The sequence below is a fragment of the Vidua chalybeata genome, chromosome 1 (assembly GCF_026979565.1).
Source record: "Vidua chalybeata isolate OUT-0048 chromosome 1, bVidCha1 merged haplotype, whole genome shotgun sequence".
Taxonomy (NCBI): domain Eukaryota; kingdom Metazoa; phylum Chordata; class Aves; order Passeriformes; family Viduidae; genus Vidua; species Vidua chalybeata.
The window spans coordinates 106,617,727-106,633,675 of NC_071530.1; the positions used below are offsets into that span (position 1 = coordinate 106,617,727).

Genomic DNA, 15,949 nt, shown 5'->3' on the forward strand with positions numbered 1-15,949 from the left:
GATTAATCATTGTCTGTTGAGTACTTACTAGAAGTGAACAAATACAACCAGGAAACCCCAAAAATATTTTATCCTGCAGTCTTTGAAAATTCTTCTCTCAATTCCAGAACTAAATATGCCAAGGAAGAAATAGTTAAACACAGCAGTGAATGAATAAGTATGCTTTCAAGGAGTACTGTTATTTATTTTGGCTCCAGTTCTACAAATATTTGAGCATATACTTAACTTCTAACTACTTAAGTAGTCCCATTGACTTCAGTGGGAAAACTTGCATGTTTAAAGGATACACCTATGTAAATATTTGTACAACTGAGAATTCAATATTAGTACAGATTTCGGTGAATGTAACTAACTGGATTAACTAAAATGTATTTAATTTTTAGTGCTTCTGATTCCCTTAAGTTTCCTCCTCTTTAGCAAATTCTTTCCACTGAAACTTAAAGTTATGGAAATTTTTTGTGAATAAAATCAGTTAACACATTAAAAGTGTACACACTTTCCCCTTCTTATGGAAGTTAAATCCATACCTCTTGTTTTCCTTTACTTTCTGATCATTCACAAAGAATCCACATAGGTACAGGGGTTATTATTGCATTATCAATTACAATACAGTCTAATACACTGACTTTTGTGAGTCAGTAGCTTTTCCTGTTATGATTAAAACTTTCTCCTGGCCCCAAGGATGATTACTGTGGTTCTGTGTTTAGTGCAGCATGCATTCCCTCAGTTTTTGAAACTCCACCAGGAGCTTTGGTTTTGGATGCATTCAAAGATGGGAAGATTTCCGAAGTAGAGGAGAATATACTCCGTGATCCATTGAGTGCCACTTTCCCTGCTGGTTCAGTTCGTGGCGTCACCTTGGCACCATTACAGGTACCAGATTTTGAAAACTTTGTTTTGCAAGTCACAAGGTATGTTCTTAATAAAATTAAATAGATGAAAATCTGTAAGAGAATCAAAATTGGATGATGTTATATGATGAAAATGTTGCAAACTGAGTAAGCCACAGAGACAATATAAAGAATGGAGGGGGAAAAAGCCCTGAACACCAGCTTCTTTCTGAACTACACAACAGTCTCATAGACTGCAGAAGAGTGTTAAATGTGCTTGGCAGGCAAACAGAGCATGCAGTTGTAATGCCATTTTCCTCAAAGAAGTTGAACCTGCTGAGAGATGCTAAGCCCCATCTCTTTCACTGCAGGTAGGGGGCACTGAGCACAGCTGATAAGCCGAAGAATGTTTCACAAAACAAATCTATTCTGTGATTTAATACCAGAGCTGTTCTTGTTTCTCCAGAACCAGATCACCTTGAGTGGCAGAGTGCCCCACTTGGGCAGATATGTATTTGTGGTACATTTTTATCAGCCGGCACACCCAGCATTCTCTGTGCAAGTCCATGTGAATGCCGGAGATGTGTGGTCAGGTAGGCATCTGAATTTGACCTAACCCCTTTCCTTTCTTAGCATTTTGGGATGTGGAGCTGTGTTGAATTGACCTCGGATGGACACCAGGTGCCCAAAGCTTCAAACACTTTCCTTCCACTTTTCCCTTTTTCCTGGGCTCAGCTTTACTCCCAGATTTCTCCAACTCCTCCCACTGAGTGGCACATGGATACAGAGAATGTGGGCTGTACTCAGTTCATCACAGCTTGCCTCTGTTTCTCCCTCCTCAGTAAGGGACTGCTCACACTCTTCCCATGCTTTAGTGTAGGGTCCCTCACATGGGAGACAACCCTCCACCAACTTCTCCAACATGAGTCATTCTCCTGGGCTGCAGTTCTTCACTAACTGCTCCAGTGTGGGTACCTTCCATGGGGTCACAAGGCTTGCTAGGAGCCTGCTCCAATGTGGAATTCCCAGAGGTTCAGAGACCCCATTTGGGTATCCACCTGCTCTTGAGTGGATCTCCTCCAGGGGCTGCAGGTGGATCTCTGCTCCAGCACCTGGAGCTCTCCTGCTTCACTGGCCTTGGTGACTGCAGAGTTGTTTCTCTTGCAAGTTCTCACTCCTCTCTCTGGCTGTACCTGCTGCTGAGATGTGTTTTTCCCCCTTTCTTAAATATATTATTCCAGAGGTGCGACCATGGTCAGACACAGCCTTGGCCAATGTTGGGTCTGTCTTGGAGCTGGCTGGTATTGGCTCTGTGGGACATGGGAGGAGCTTCTTACAGATTTTCATAGAACCCGCCACAATAGCCCCCTGCAACCAAAACCTTCTCTACATAAACCCAATATATTTTTTCTTCTAGGAACTTTCAATGCTTCATTCTGCCCTCATACTTCTGGCTGTCGGGTTCAGGTGGTTGCGGCAAATCAAATTGAGCTTGACATTTCTGAACCCATGGTCTCTGTTACAGTGATGATACCGGATGGAAGAATGCTGGTTCTGGTACGTATATTACATAAATGTACTTGAAAATGTTATTCTCAGTTTCACCATTCATTTAGAGACAGATGCAAAGATAAAAGCCAATAAAAAATTAATGTTGTGTTTCAGATTTTTAGGATATTCACACTGCTCTTGGTTTTATTTTTAAGATAATCTGCAGAGTTTTTGTTGGACACTGTAGCATCACAACTGTGAGGGCAGTTATTTTCTTATTTTTGGTTAAAATCTTAAAAATTGAAAAATTGATTTGAAAAAATTCAGAATGTATAATGAAGCAACATTTAAATGTGTAAATGCCTTAGCTTGTATCTTTTTGTTTTTCTCTGAAATGTACAATTTAGCTTTCTTATTGTTTTAAGGAAAATATCTTAGTTGTTCCAGCAGACATCTACAGTTACAAAATTCTTGACAAAAAGACAGTGGACAAGTCATTTGATTTTATCAGCCAATGTGGAGGAAACAGTTTTTATATTGAGTAAGCATCACTTTCTAAAAAACTGAGCATTGACAACAAACTGGGAATAATATTACTTTTACTCTGCATTAAAGAGCTGTCTTAAATCCCTATAATTGTGCTACATTAAAATGCTTTTCATGGCTTATGCTAGCCCACTGAATTTCCATGAGTCATTTTTCCATGACTTTCTATTGCAAATGCAATGTAAAGGTAGAGCTTTATTGCTCACAATACAAAAGAGGAAAATTCATGTCATCTTCCTGTCTTTGGTATTTCCATCTCTGGTATTTGGTATTTTGCTTGGCATGTCTGAACTGATACAACTAATACACACTTGCTATGAAAAAACCTCTTACCTGCATGTTCAAAGCTATTCACCCCAATTTAATTAAAGTATATCCTTGCATGTGTGCTGATGCCATCCTTATGTCAAACTGTTTGAAAGACAGAACCCTAATTTACTGAACCACTGCAAAGCACTCTCATAACAATCCTGAGTTCCGGCACTTACATGATTTATATTTCAATTTAAATAGCCCAGAACGATCATCAGCCTTCTGCAAGGACTCTGTAAGGTCACTGGTGGCTTTCTACAACAACGGAGCCCTGCCGTGTGATTGCCACAGCGCAGGTGCCACTAGCCCTACGTGCAGCCCCCTGGGAGGGCAGTGTGTTTGCAGACCCAACGTCATCGGTCGCCAGTGCAGCCGATGCCAAACCGGCTACTATGGATTCCCATTTTGCAAGTGTGAGTATGTGCTTGCACTCCTTCAGCTCCTGACCTGGCCACCTGCTTAATCCTCTGAATTTGCTGCGGATGTACTGCAGCCTGACTTTTCTTTGTAGAGCCTGATCCTGTGAGAGGCTGGTCAGGCTGTTTTAGCTTCACCATAGCGTAGCTTCCAGTTTAAGGCAGAGAAAATCCCATTCCTCTAAAGCACACCTAGCTTGTGGTGAAGTGAGCCTTTGCATGTGTTGTCTGATCAGGTATAGTAGGCTTACAGCTGAACTGGTTAAAATCCATATTGCCAGTGAAATGGATTTTTTCTGTGCTGACTGCTGAATCATTTCCAAGTTGTTAATGTTTCATCCCATTTTACACCTTCTAGCTGTTCCATAGATAATCAGAGACACAGCATTCCTAATTCCTCTGATGTTAATAACAACAGATCTATAGATTACACCAACAGTCCTCAGCTGCTTTCATAGATACTATACTTGATGTTTTTAAACATTGCTTTATAAAAGTGGTGCCCTTGACACCAAAACTAATCCTTGGCAGTTTTGGCAAGTGATAAACAATGTCTGTGGTGAAGTTAAGCAACCAATCTGTGGAAAAGAGCCAAGCACTAAACCTGCTCTTTGAAGCTATTGTTGCAGTCACATAGTTGGTTTTTATGACCCTGAACTTCAAACTAGTGAGAGAAGAGTCGTGTTTTCTATACATAAAGGTTGTGTGTATTTGTTGCATATTCAATAAGAGTTGGTTGTTGTAAGATGAGATGTGGTTGATTTGTAGAACAATGTCTTTGATCTAGTATGCAACTGTGGGCAGCATCTTTGTGATGACGTGACTGGTAAATGCATCTGCCCTCCACGAACTGTGAAGCCAAAATGTGAAGTGTGTGAGAAGTATTACTTCAGCTATCATCCCCTTGCTGGCTGCAAGAGCTGCAACTGCTCAGAAAAAGGAATTGTTGATGTGGCAAGCCCAGAATGTGATAAAACCAGTGGGCAATGCAAGTAAGTTTGGGTTATGTGTGTTATAAACAATGCATGAATGTTTTGCTTCAATACTCTTTTCAGGTGTTTGGAGAGAGTATGGGAAATTTAAGTTATTCACTCTTCAGTGTGTGTAAAATGGATTTTATCCACTGAGAACAGTTGTAAACCAACACAAGCTTTGTGGGTGATTGAAGTCCCTGTAATTATTTATATGCTCGCAATTCCCCATTTTTCTGTTACCAGGTGCATGCCTTGAGTAATACCCAAGCACATTTTCCAGCTATAAATCTTCCTCCAGCTCTGCTTACCTATATTCAATATCCATGTTTTATGCCTTGGTGTACAGAGAGAGTAGTTCTGCACTGCAAGCACTGCTTAGCTGCACAAGTCTAATTCTATTGTGAGCATTTTCATCCTTCAGATAAAAAAAAGAAATCCATTCCTACTCAGTTCTGTGGCCATTTAAAATGTCACACTATCCAAAATCTGAGAACAGTACTAACCTGTTGCTTTTTCTCTGTGGAAGTCATAAAGTTGTGTCATAGCCATGCAATCCCTTTGAACATCCACCTGCCTGTTGTTTTATTTTCCCTTCCCTGCTCCATTCCCACCTCCCTTATTGACCCTCTCCTCTGTGTTTATTGATAAAGATGCAAACCAGGAATAAAAGGACGTCGGTGTGATCAGTGTGCTCCTGGAACTTATGGTTTCCCTAACTGTGTGCCATGTAGCTGTAACAGAGATGGAACAGAGCCAGATGTTTGTGATCCCCAGACAGGAATTTGTCTTTGCAAGGTCAGAGAAATCAAATTACTTCTGCATTCACAAGCATCATTTGCATGCCAGTGACTATTTAATATATAATGGTGAATAAAGTGAGTTTATAATTAAATTTTCATTAAAAAATAAATGCAGCTGTACGAAGCCATCACACTTTGCAGTATGTGCACAGATGATCATGGTAACATTAAATACCATTTTTTTTCATGGCTTCAGTATCTGTCAGTTGTACAGGTGGTCTTAGTTTTTGCAAGATGTTAGAGAGCTGCAGAGTAGATGCCCATTGAATCACTGAAGCAGTATGTATTCTGCACAGATCCACTTTATCCATCTGCATCTTGCCTTTTGGATGTTAACCAAGTCCCATGCTTTTTTTAGCTATATTATGTCAGTTGACATTTTGCCACATCATTATAGCTAGGAAATCTTCTTTTGTTCTGATCTGCATAATTAAATGTGATAAATGTGAACTTTCACAAGTGACCTTTTATATTGTGGGTTTGCAAAAGCCAGCAGGCGGGTTTTGGCAAGGAAGTTACCAGCTGTCTCTGACTAATATTTATTACTCAGTGGTTCACATTTCACATTATAAACTGGAAAGAAAGCCTATAAGATAGCCTCCAAGACAGTTTTACTTGCATTTGGAATATAGTCTATCCAGACACCCACGTATTTTCATTCATTTGTTTTTATACATTTAACTATATATTCTTTCAGAAGATTTATTTCATGTGCAGGAAGTTTTGGGGACGTCAGCAAAGCAAAAAGAAAAGCACTGAAATTTCTTTGAACTATGCTTTAACAGGAGAATGTTGAAGGTGCAACATGTGACACTTGCAGACCAGGATCCTTTTATCTGAACCCTTCTAACCCCAGGGGATGCACACCTTGCTTTTGTTTTGGGGCAACCAGCAGCTGTCACAGTACGGATCATCGTAGAACCAAGGTGTACCAAAGATCTTTTTTCTTTTCTATCATGAACTTACACTTGTTCCATTAAGGAAATTCCAGATTTCTTCCAAAGTTAAAAATATATTTTATTAGTTTCTAAGGATGAGAAATATTCTCCAAGCAATTCTCCAAGTGAAGATTTAGTGCAGCCTTCTTAAGATTAGGAGTAATCTGAAAGTGCTGTTCAGCAGAAATGGCCCTTCTCACCTGTTTGTTTACAAGTCAGTAGTTGGACTGAAGTTGAGCTGGCCTTTATCTTGCTTGCTTTATCTTCAAACTCTATGTCATCATTAAAGTCAATGATCTCCTTCAAGATGCTTTGATAAGCACATATCATTTTACATGTCTATATTATAGATGCATTCTTAAGAACTGTGTGACAGATTCTACAGAGATTGTGAAAATTGTCTTTATTCCCTCCCTGTAAAAGAGAAATGACATTAAGTGTGAGAAACAAAGATTTTTAGTAGTATAAATGAAGAGTAAAATGCTGAAGACTACAAAGAGAAAAGCAACAGCTGCTAAAAAAGGCAAGAGAAAGGAAAAGAAAGAAGAGCAAGAATGGTGGATGAGGAATTTAGTTAAGGTTTAGACATAGACTAGATGCAATCCAGATTGTGCCCTTTACTGTTTACAAGCAAAAGGTGAAAATGTGGCCTAAGAAATCAGTAGAGATTTTCTTCTAGTCATTACTTGTCCTCACCAAAAACTGTTTATGGAAACATGTCTATTTTTTTTCTGGTTTTTTGCCCTGGGCAGTCAAGGGCGGTCCACCAGAACCCAGAACTGTTCTGGTGCATCATACACATTAAATTCTCTTTCCTCCAGCACAATGATAAAAAAAAGAGGCATGGTCTTTCATGAAACAGCAGCCATAAGCATAAAATGTGCATGAAAGAGGCAGAATATTAGGCTACATTGCCTGCCTCTCTAAAATGTCGTGCCATGTCCCCTACCTTGCAGTTAACCTGTTCCAAACTCTGTCTTTGATGTTAGTGGCCTGGGATTGATTTTGGAATGGACTTTAAAAAGCATCTCCAAATTATATCCTCGGGTTTGTGTGCACAATTCCTAGTCACCCCCAGAAGGCTATGTCTTCCTGTGGCTGAAGACAGAATTTAGCTTCCAGGTGACAAACAAAATGCCTGCATCCCAAGTAGTTTTGGCACATTTTCACATTTTCACTCTCTTTTGAGGTCCATGGAATATCCATTGTTTAAAGACTTTAGGCTGACTCTGAAAGGGTTGGATCTTATCTAAAGGAATTACAGAGGCTAAACAATTTCTTCTCATTACTTGGTGCTGGTAACGTTTTAATAAAGGATGAGGCAAACATTTGTTTCCTTTATGTTTTTCATTAGTTTGTGGATATGAGGAACTGGCGCTTGGAGGCAGTAGATGAACGTATGGACATTCCAGTCACTTTCAATCCAGTCAGTAACAGTGTGGTGGCTGATGTTCAAGAATTGCCAGCTTCTGTGCATAATTTGTACTGGAAAGCACCACCATCTTACCTGGGAGAGAAGGTAAATGCCACCTAACTCTTCTGGTTTATTAACATGTAATCATTTTTTCACCAGCGTCATTGATAAAGAGTCTCATTGTTTTTCTTAGATAAGTTTCTCTCTCTTCACTTGCCTCTCTTACCTGTCATGCCAGGAATCACAACATTTTACTTCAGAGTACAGTTTTGAAATTAACTGAAAACACAGAATTAATCATAGTGCTTGGTGCCTGACATGTCTTAATGTGAACAGCATGATCAAGTGCTCAATGGCTTCAATGTCTCAAGCAGCTGGTACCTTTAGCTGCTTTTCTGAAGCCCAGAACATGTAGAACTTGCCAGTGTGGCTGCTCTGAAACCCAGAACACATAGGGCTTGTCGATTCTTTAGATTCTCTAGAGTATGTCCTGGGCAGATTTCCAAAAGAATAAAAGCTGATTATGTGCTTTTGCACATAATGGCACACAAAAGCCTCCAGGCTTTTGCTTTGGATATGCTGCTTGGGAAGAGCATCAACTGGTTTTCTACCCTTTGTGTTCTTCGGGCTGCTTGCTGCTCTGTCGACCCGTGCATGGGAGCAGCCTTCTGCTCATGGTTAGTGCCATAAGCATCTCAGCCTGAGGATCACACCGACCAGGGGACTTTGCTAATGGTGACTTGCAGGCCCAGAGCCCCTCTCTTTGGAGCTCTGACAGTGCCAATACTTACCATCCAGTTGCAGGGCACACAGGCTTTTCAGATGCAATCCTGCTGACACACAAGAGAAAACAAATGGTGTAGACACCAAGACATGAAAGGTGGTACAGTTTTTGGTTTCTCCTAGTCCTCATTTTAAAGACTAGAGAAGTATTCTTCCTCCTTCTCTCCTATTCTCAGAGGTGTATATATAAATCTCAGGTGAACACCACATTTAGTTAGGGTGCTTTTTGTCGATGTTATAAAGGATCTTGTTTCAGTGCCCACAAATTATTTTTGTAAGAAATTTCATGTTAAAGCACACGTTATCACCTTCAGTGTTAAACCAAAAGTACTTTTGTTGTTCCATAACAAGATATAAAGCAGGCAATGACCCTTTTTAAACACAGCTGTTAAGATCAGTGCTGACTTATGTTGCATGTCCCAGTACCTACCTAGGTCCTAGGCCTGCTATTACTTGCCATTATTTACAATGACAGCACTGCAAATAAAATAGTTATAATTTGGGTTCTGCTTTTGCTGCACACTCTGTATGAGTGTATATTTTAGCACAGGCAATACTGCAGTAATGAAAGTCACACCAAAATGATATCTAGCTGTGAGTTTACAAGTTCAAAAATTTACCAATTATTCATGTTATTGTGTTTTGAAAATGTCAGGGTTTGGTCTGCTTCCAGTGATAGCATCTCTTTTGGAAAATATGAACAAGATCACTTCAGCTATTTTTCTTTATGATGAGGGTATAAATACTATTTTCCATTATCTGAAACCTTTAAACTGGTTCCACTGGAACATTTATATTTAGCAGAGTATATTTTCTTTGCTCTCTCTGTCTTTTGTTTACAAAGTTAAAGAAATCAAATATATAATCTGTAGCAGTACAGAAACTAAGAGTAATTGAGAAATTCAGATAACATTGTCCCCATTTTCTTTCATGTTTTAACATTCTATTTAACAGACCATTTTTGACATTAGAAAATAAATACTGTGCTACAGAATAGAGAGGTTAGTTTGTAACATTGATATTGTCCTATTAAAAAAAACAATTGAAAAAGTAATTTAACAGCCTCTCAAATGATGCAGTTCTGAAACATGTTAAATAGGAAATCAACTCTAATTTGAATTTCCTTATTTTTTTTAAAAGAATTCATTTATACAGAGTGATTTGATTGTGTTGACAAACTATAGCCAGTGTTCCAAATTATGCTTTTGAAAATGCAGTTGGGTAAGGAGAATAGCATTAATTATGGGCCTGTGATCCATGGAACAAATTTAGTGTTGAGATGTCAGTATTTTGTTTGTAATTCATCAAAGATATGCAGAGGGGTAGAGCGAATGCTGGTGCTTACCTGTCGAAGAACAGAACCTGACAAAGCAGTTCTTCCATGGCAAAACCAAGGATAAGGTGTAAAGGCAAATGAGAAAGGTGCAAACCAAAATAGGACATCCATGGCAAAATGCCTGATTTCACCTGGTACCCACAAACCTTCCTTTGAGGCTCTTCTTGGAACAAAACCTATCTAGGCTGTGCCTGGAGCTTCCTTTGCTCCCAGGCTGTTTTGTAGTGAGTCCCTCACACAGCACCCAGGGATGTGCTGTGTTTGTCAGGTGATTCAACCACACTTGTCTCTGTCTGTTCTGGAAAGCAGCCCCGTGTTCTGTTGGGTTTGAGGCCACCTGTGGTCACCTGTAGCTGATTTCAGCTCAGCCTACTGGCACAGTCTGCTTACAACAGAGCTGATACCTGAGCATTAGAAATCTTGTCCTGAAGGTAGAGGAAAGGAATCCTGATTGGATTCATGTTTGCAGTAAGTTTAGAAAATGCTGGCTTCAAACATGCTTAGTCTGCCTTCTTTTCATCCATGGCTATTTATGAGGTCACCACCACTTTCACTGTCAGTTTGATGTCTGTTCTTGATACACCAAATCTGCTCTGTACAGTCAGGGAAAGAACAATATTCATGTAACCACGTGATTTCTCCACAACATGGGTGGTGTGAACCCAAGTATGAAAAAAAAAACCCATGATGCAGGTAACCTTTCAGAAAACATTATCTGCTCATCTGTCAGATACTCTCAGTAAGCAAAATAGAAAGTAACTTCTTCCAAAAAAAGCAACATTTTCATATTTTTTCTAAAGAAGAAAGAGTAAATATGTTATTTATAGTGCTGGAAGATGAGACAAACTGGAATAAAAATTTACTTTGATATCAAGCAATAGTGCAGTAAAGTATCTCTGGTGTTGTGCATCTTGTTACAGCTTTCTTCATATGGTGGCTTCCTAAGTTACCAAGTGAAATCTTTTGGCTTACCTAGCGAGGGCATGGTTCTTCTGGATAAGAAACCTGATATACGACTGACAGTAAGCTTTAAAATACTATTTTTTTCTTATAAGCAATACAAATACCATGATTTTTATCTTACTTAACAACTATGGCAAATTTTGCTCATATAGTGTACTTAACTATTAAAACATTAACTTAACTATTAAAGCCATTAACTATTTCTATAAAAGTGATTTTACTTCATTTTACTCAAAGGCATCAACACATCTGTCTCTGTTGCCAAAGTAACATATTATTAAGCATAACTGATTTGCAAAGCAAGTAAAAAGATAAACCAGGATTTTCTCTGTAGAGTATGCTTGTGGGAAAAAAAAAAATAATCAATGCCTTTCACGCTTGTCAACAAGTATGGCCTCATTTCTGCAAAAGATGCCCTGGATTTTATGAGTAATTAATCTCATTTTCTGTGAGATTTTTTTCAGCATAAAACTAAGCATAATTATAAGACTTCAAGGGACTGAAATAAAAATGCAATTTAGGTTGACAGGCTTTTAATTTAACCACTTTAGAGCCAAAATTTAAATCTTTAACTGTTGAGAGTCTCAAGGGGATGTTTTGTTTCCTCATACCATCAGAAATACCAATTAAATACTCTTAAGATTCTTATTGGGAAATGTACCTCATAAACTGCTACCATAATACCCATAGTTGCTGGTGCACCAGGATGCAAAGAAGAGTGTTTCAAAATGCAAAACCATTTTTATTCTAAGGCAATAACTAGTTCCTCTGAAAGTTGATCAGCATTAATTTAATTCTCTTGATGTTTTACTCGAAAGCAAGGTTGTTAATATGCAAAAGCAGTGAAAACCCTGCTGCCACCAGAACACAGTGCTCACTATACCACTTTCCTGAGAAAAAGACGTACAGTGTTCCTAGTATTACTCAGTTTTAATCCCCCAAACAACAGGATTAACATGCTTCACCAAATTTTATTACATCTGAACACTTTCCCATAACAAGTAGTGGAACAGCAATTTTATATCCTCATTCTCACATAGGGCCAACAAATGGAAGTTGTTTATATGGATCCCAACAACCCACTGCCTGATCGTCAATATTATGGCCGAGTGCAGCTGGTTGAGGTAAGAACTGAAAAAGGAATAGCCTTCTCTTTTCCTTCCAGAGTCACATAAAACAACACATATTCAGAATATGTGCAGAAGTACCAAATACTTGGTAACGGTGAGGAATATAAACTTAAACACTCTAGACTTTAAATTTAAAGAACATTTTTTATCTCTCTTTACTGCCATATTGAACCTGGGCTCTGGTTCATGACACCCAATTTTTAGCACCTCTGGGTTGGGCATCTTGTCCAATGTAGCCCTTAGCATTCCCCCCAGGGCCAATGGAGTAATGCTGAATCAGTCCTTAATAGAAGGTGATTCATTGCAGCCACAGACTCTACTTAATAGGGATGGAATGAATTGTTATCTGTTTTCCTTGGTGTCTAGGTTCTAGTTTAGAATGGGGTGCATTCTAAACATTCAAGTAGGTGAATTCAGCAGGGATTATTCCTACCTAAACCTGTGCTCAGAAGGTCGAACTGGGTAATTTATTTCATATGCAGGCAAACAAGGTGTTTCTTCAAGACAAATTCCATTTTCAACAATGATGTGTTTATTAGCAGCAAGAAAGCCCTGAAAGATTGGATTTCTAGGACTTTCACTTACTCTTAAAAACAAAAGCATTTTCCTTGACATTTTTATGGTTTGGTGGGTGATATCTCAAAGAAATTTGGATGACTGAAGAAGAAGCTACAGGCTTCTTCACTTTTTAATACCTCAAAGCCATACTTACCTTGCACAGTCAAAGCTACATCCCTTTCTTTATTCTTTATTCTTTATGCTCATTATTCTTTTTCACACCCACTGTGTGTCTACTCTCCTGGACTCTTATTACCCCACACCAGTTGGCACTAGACAAGTCTGCTCCATGGGTGTTTTCTCCTGTTTTCTGTCCTCTGGTCTTCTTTGAAGCTACTCTTTCAAGCAGCTGCAGCGCTGTGCTCATTTTGTACCCCTCAATGTGCAGGGCAGCTTCAGGCACGCCAGCAGCGGTGAGCTGGTATCCCGAGAAGAGCTGATGACAATCCTGTCCAGGCTGGATGGCTTGCACATCCGGGCCCTGTACTTCACGGAGACTCAGCGCCTGACGCTTGGGGAGGTCGGGCTGGAGGAAGCCACCGGCGAGGGCAGCGGCAGCATCGCGCACAGCGTGGAGGTGTGCGCCTGCCCGCCGGAGTACGCCGGTGACTCATGCCAGGTAGGAAACGTTCGCCTCCGTACTGTGCCGTTATCTTCTGTCTTTTGCCTACAGCTATACATACTGGCTTAGTTAGAAGAGCAGGATGGTAGTTAAAGTAATTAAGTGTGCTTCCTGTAAGCCTGTGCACTTTCAATGGCTCAAGTGCTTTCACTGTCTAAGAAGCACTGTGGGGTTATTCTACTTGTGACTGCTTTTATGGAGCTGCAAACGCAATTTTGCATATGTACGGCACTATAAAGAGGGATTCTTCTATGATGCCCTCTGAGAGGCTGAATAATCTCTTACTTTACTGGAGAGAAGGTCAGAATTTACTTAATTGAAGTCTGTGAGACCATACACAGTAGAGAAGATTCCTGGTGTTTCTTATTTTAGCAGGGTCCAAAGGAAGTAGCCTGAATCCAGATAATTCAGGATCCTATTTGTGTAGAAAAACATGTGAAATCTGAAATTAACATATTTGCAAAAAATATTTGGAGATATGTTTATGAAAGATAACATAGACTTGGCAAAAAATACTGTTAGCCGAAGACTGGCACTGCAGCTATATATCCTGTCCCTGATGCAGTTCCTGTAGCTGTAATTCTTTTGCTTGTCACTTTAGAGCTTGGCTGTTGCCATTTGTAAGCACCCAATGCAGCAGAATAAAGCACCAGAGAGATAAGCAGTGTACAAAGTGCACAAAATATGAGGAATTACTCTCAGAAAATGGTTGAGCATTGCCATAAAGTAGCAATTGCTGTACTAACCTTGCAAAAGTTTTTTGAATTGAGAATGAATGAATAATATCCAGGCTGGAGCATCTGCAGAGAGACTGAACAAAACCATGTATGGCTGGCTTACATTTTGTGCGTGCATCCACTGCTCAGGACAGCTAATTCATCATCTACAGAGTAATCATTTTGGAAATATTTTTGATTTTTTCACACTTCTGTTGCTGGGTGCCACACAGCAATGTTTATGAGCATTGACTGAAAATTCTACTGCCATCCCATTGCTTTCAACATACTGCCTTGGTTTAACTAAGCTTTTGGGGGGCTTTTTATGTAACCTGGTGAAAATAAAAAGCCAAAGGAAGTGATCAAGACACTCACAGGGAAGTTTGTAAGCCCTGTATGTTTATGCAGCATTACTCAGGCAGTGATTTACTGCTCTAATCACCAAGTTCTGTCTGGCTGCCTTAGGTGGGGAGGAGGTGATGCCTGCCACACCCCGACTTAGGTATATATTGAGCTACAGGAACTGCAGAGTTACTTGTTAACCTCAGGAACTGTGCTGTGTGCTGAGCGACTTGACTCACGGATAAAGTTTAAAGGTGGGGCCCATCCTGGCCCAGAACCTCATTAATCTGAGTCAGAAGCTGGAGAAGAAGGGGGCGTAATAAGAAAGAGCAGAGTGAGCACCGAAGGGAGAGCAGCGAATGTTCACAGGGGAGCCAAAGTAAAATGATGGCCCAAGCACAGAGGCCAAGAAATGTAGGATGGCTGGTTGTCACTTTAGTGTCCCTTGGGCATTGTCTAGCACAAGATATACAGCAGAAGCTCTATAATCCCCACCTTCTGGAGAGGAGTCAGTGGCAACAAGTTCAAATGGATTTTTATCCAAAAGAGGTAATCTGCTCATTTTTTCTTCCTCCCTTCCTTCCTTCTTTCACTTTGTTTTTAAATGAACTGATTTGGTAACAACTTCTATGTTACTTAATATCTACTTAGTATATACTTCTATATTACTTAAAATATAGAAGTAATGAGAAGATTAATCTTTTGTCTCAAAGTACTTTACTAACAAAATTGTGTACAAGAGGTTTATTTTAAATTGCTGTTTACTTGAAAGCAATGATCCTAAAAAGCACTTGAAAGTGCCTGGAGCTTTATCTTCATGTGGAATCAATTTATCATTTGTGTGGAATCACAAATGCTGCTTCAAAAACAAAGTGCCCACGTACTCCAAATGTGTCATTTTAAAGACAGCATAAATAGAAAAACAAAAGACTGTACAGATTTTTTCCCAAATGCAATTAGATGTATTTTTTAAATGCCTGATTTATTTTTCTCTCCAAAAAGAGACTTTAAGTAAATAAAATGTATATGTGTTAGATCATATATTTTACTTAGTCATGCTGTTTAATGTATTTCAGGCCCTGGTTTCTTCCGAAGCTGTGCATATTGACTCCCTGTTGTTCAGTGAAAATATTCACCCTTTAAAAAAAGTGTCTAAAAAACTTCAACTCTCTATTCTAAATTTAGTCCTTGCTCACACTGAAGTCAGTATTCAAAGCTGTTGATGGTATTAGTATTTTGCATGCTTCTTTTTTTTTTTTTTCTCAATTATCCTACATGTAGAAAAGGCAAAGGTGCCAGTAGTGATTGTTGTTTCAACAGCAGTAATTCGATACTCCTTTTGGAATCTGCTTTGTGAGAGATGACTATTTTTTTCCCCTGTGGTAGTTCTATCATTGAAAAATTCTCTGGTTAATCCTGCCTCTGCATAAATGCTTATGCCTCCAGCCACTGGAATGTGATTTGTGACAGTCCCACAGACCATTTGCTCTTCAGATTGGTTCCATCAGTCTTGGTGGTGTACTTACTATGAGGAAAGATTTATGGCTTTAGAGTTCAACTATCACTTGTTTTCTGTGTGTTGCTGGGACCAGCCCCTGCCCGTGAGGCAGAGGCAAGGCATAGGTGCAGCTCACAAGAACATTGCTGGAGGCAGGAACCTGGGAGGTGCTGGCTTCGTGGGGAGCACGGCTTTCTCCCCGCTTCTGTAAGCCTTTGATCTTCCTTGCACAACACCAGATTAGTTCCTAGGGGAAAAGAGCTACAGAATAGGAAGGACA

General features: G+C 39.5%; 1 protein-coding gene across 1 annotated transcript in view; it reads left to right on the plus strand.

Moving 5' to 3' along the window:
* Window positions 1-15,949, plus strand: part of LAMA3 (laminin subunit alpha 3) — a 106,824-nt gene that overhangs the window by 53,564 nt on the left and 37,311 nt on the right. The window contains exons 27-38 of the mRNA XM_053962534.1: window positions 708-762; window positions 1,222-1,423; window positions 2,248-2,387; window positions 2,747-2,862; window positions 3,381-3,592; window positions 4,383-4,587; window positions 5,220-5,364; window positions 6,155-6,295; window positions 7,662-7,826; window positions 10,761-10,862; window positions 11,844-11,927; window positions 12,880-13,110. Coding sequence (XP_053818509.1) covers window positions 708-762; window positions 1,222-1,423; window positions 2,248-2,387; window positions 2,747-2,862; window positions 3,381-3,592; window positions 4,383-4,587; window positions 5,220-5,364; window positions 6,155-6,295; window positions 7,662-7,826; window positions 10,761-10,862; window positions 11,844-11,927; window positions 12,880-13,110 — 1,798 coding nt within the window. The remainder of the gene's footprint in view (window positions 1-707; window positions 763-1,221; window positions 1,424-2,247; window positions 2,388-2,746; window positions 2,863-3,380; window positions 3,593-4,382; window positions 4,588-5,219; window positions 5,365-6,154; window positions 6,296-7,661; window positions 7,827-10,760; window positions 10,863-11,843; window positions 11,928-12,879; window positions 13,111-15,949) is intronic.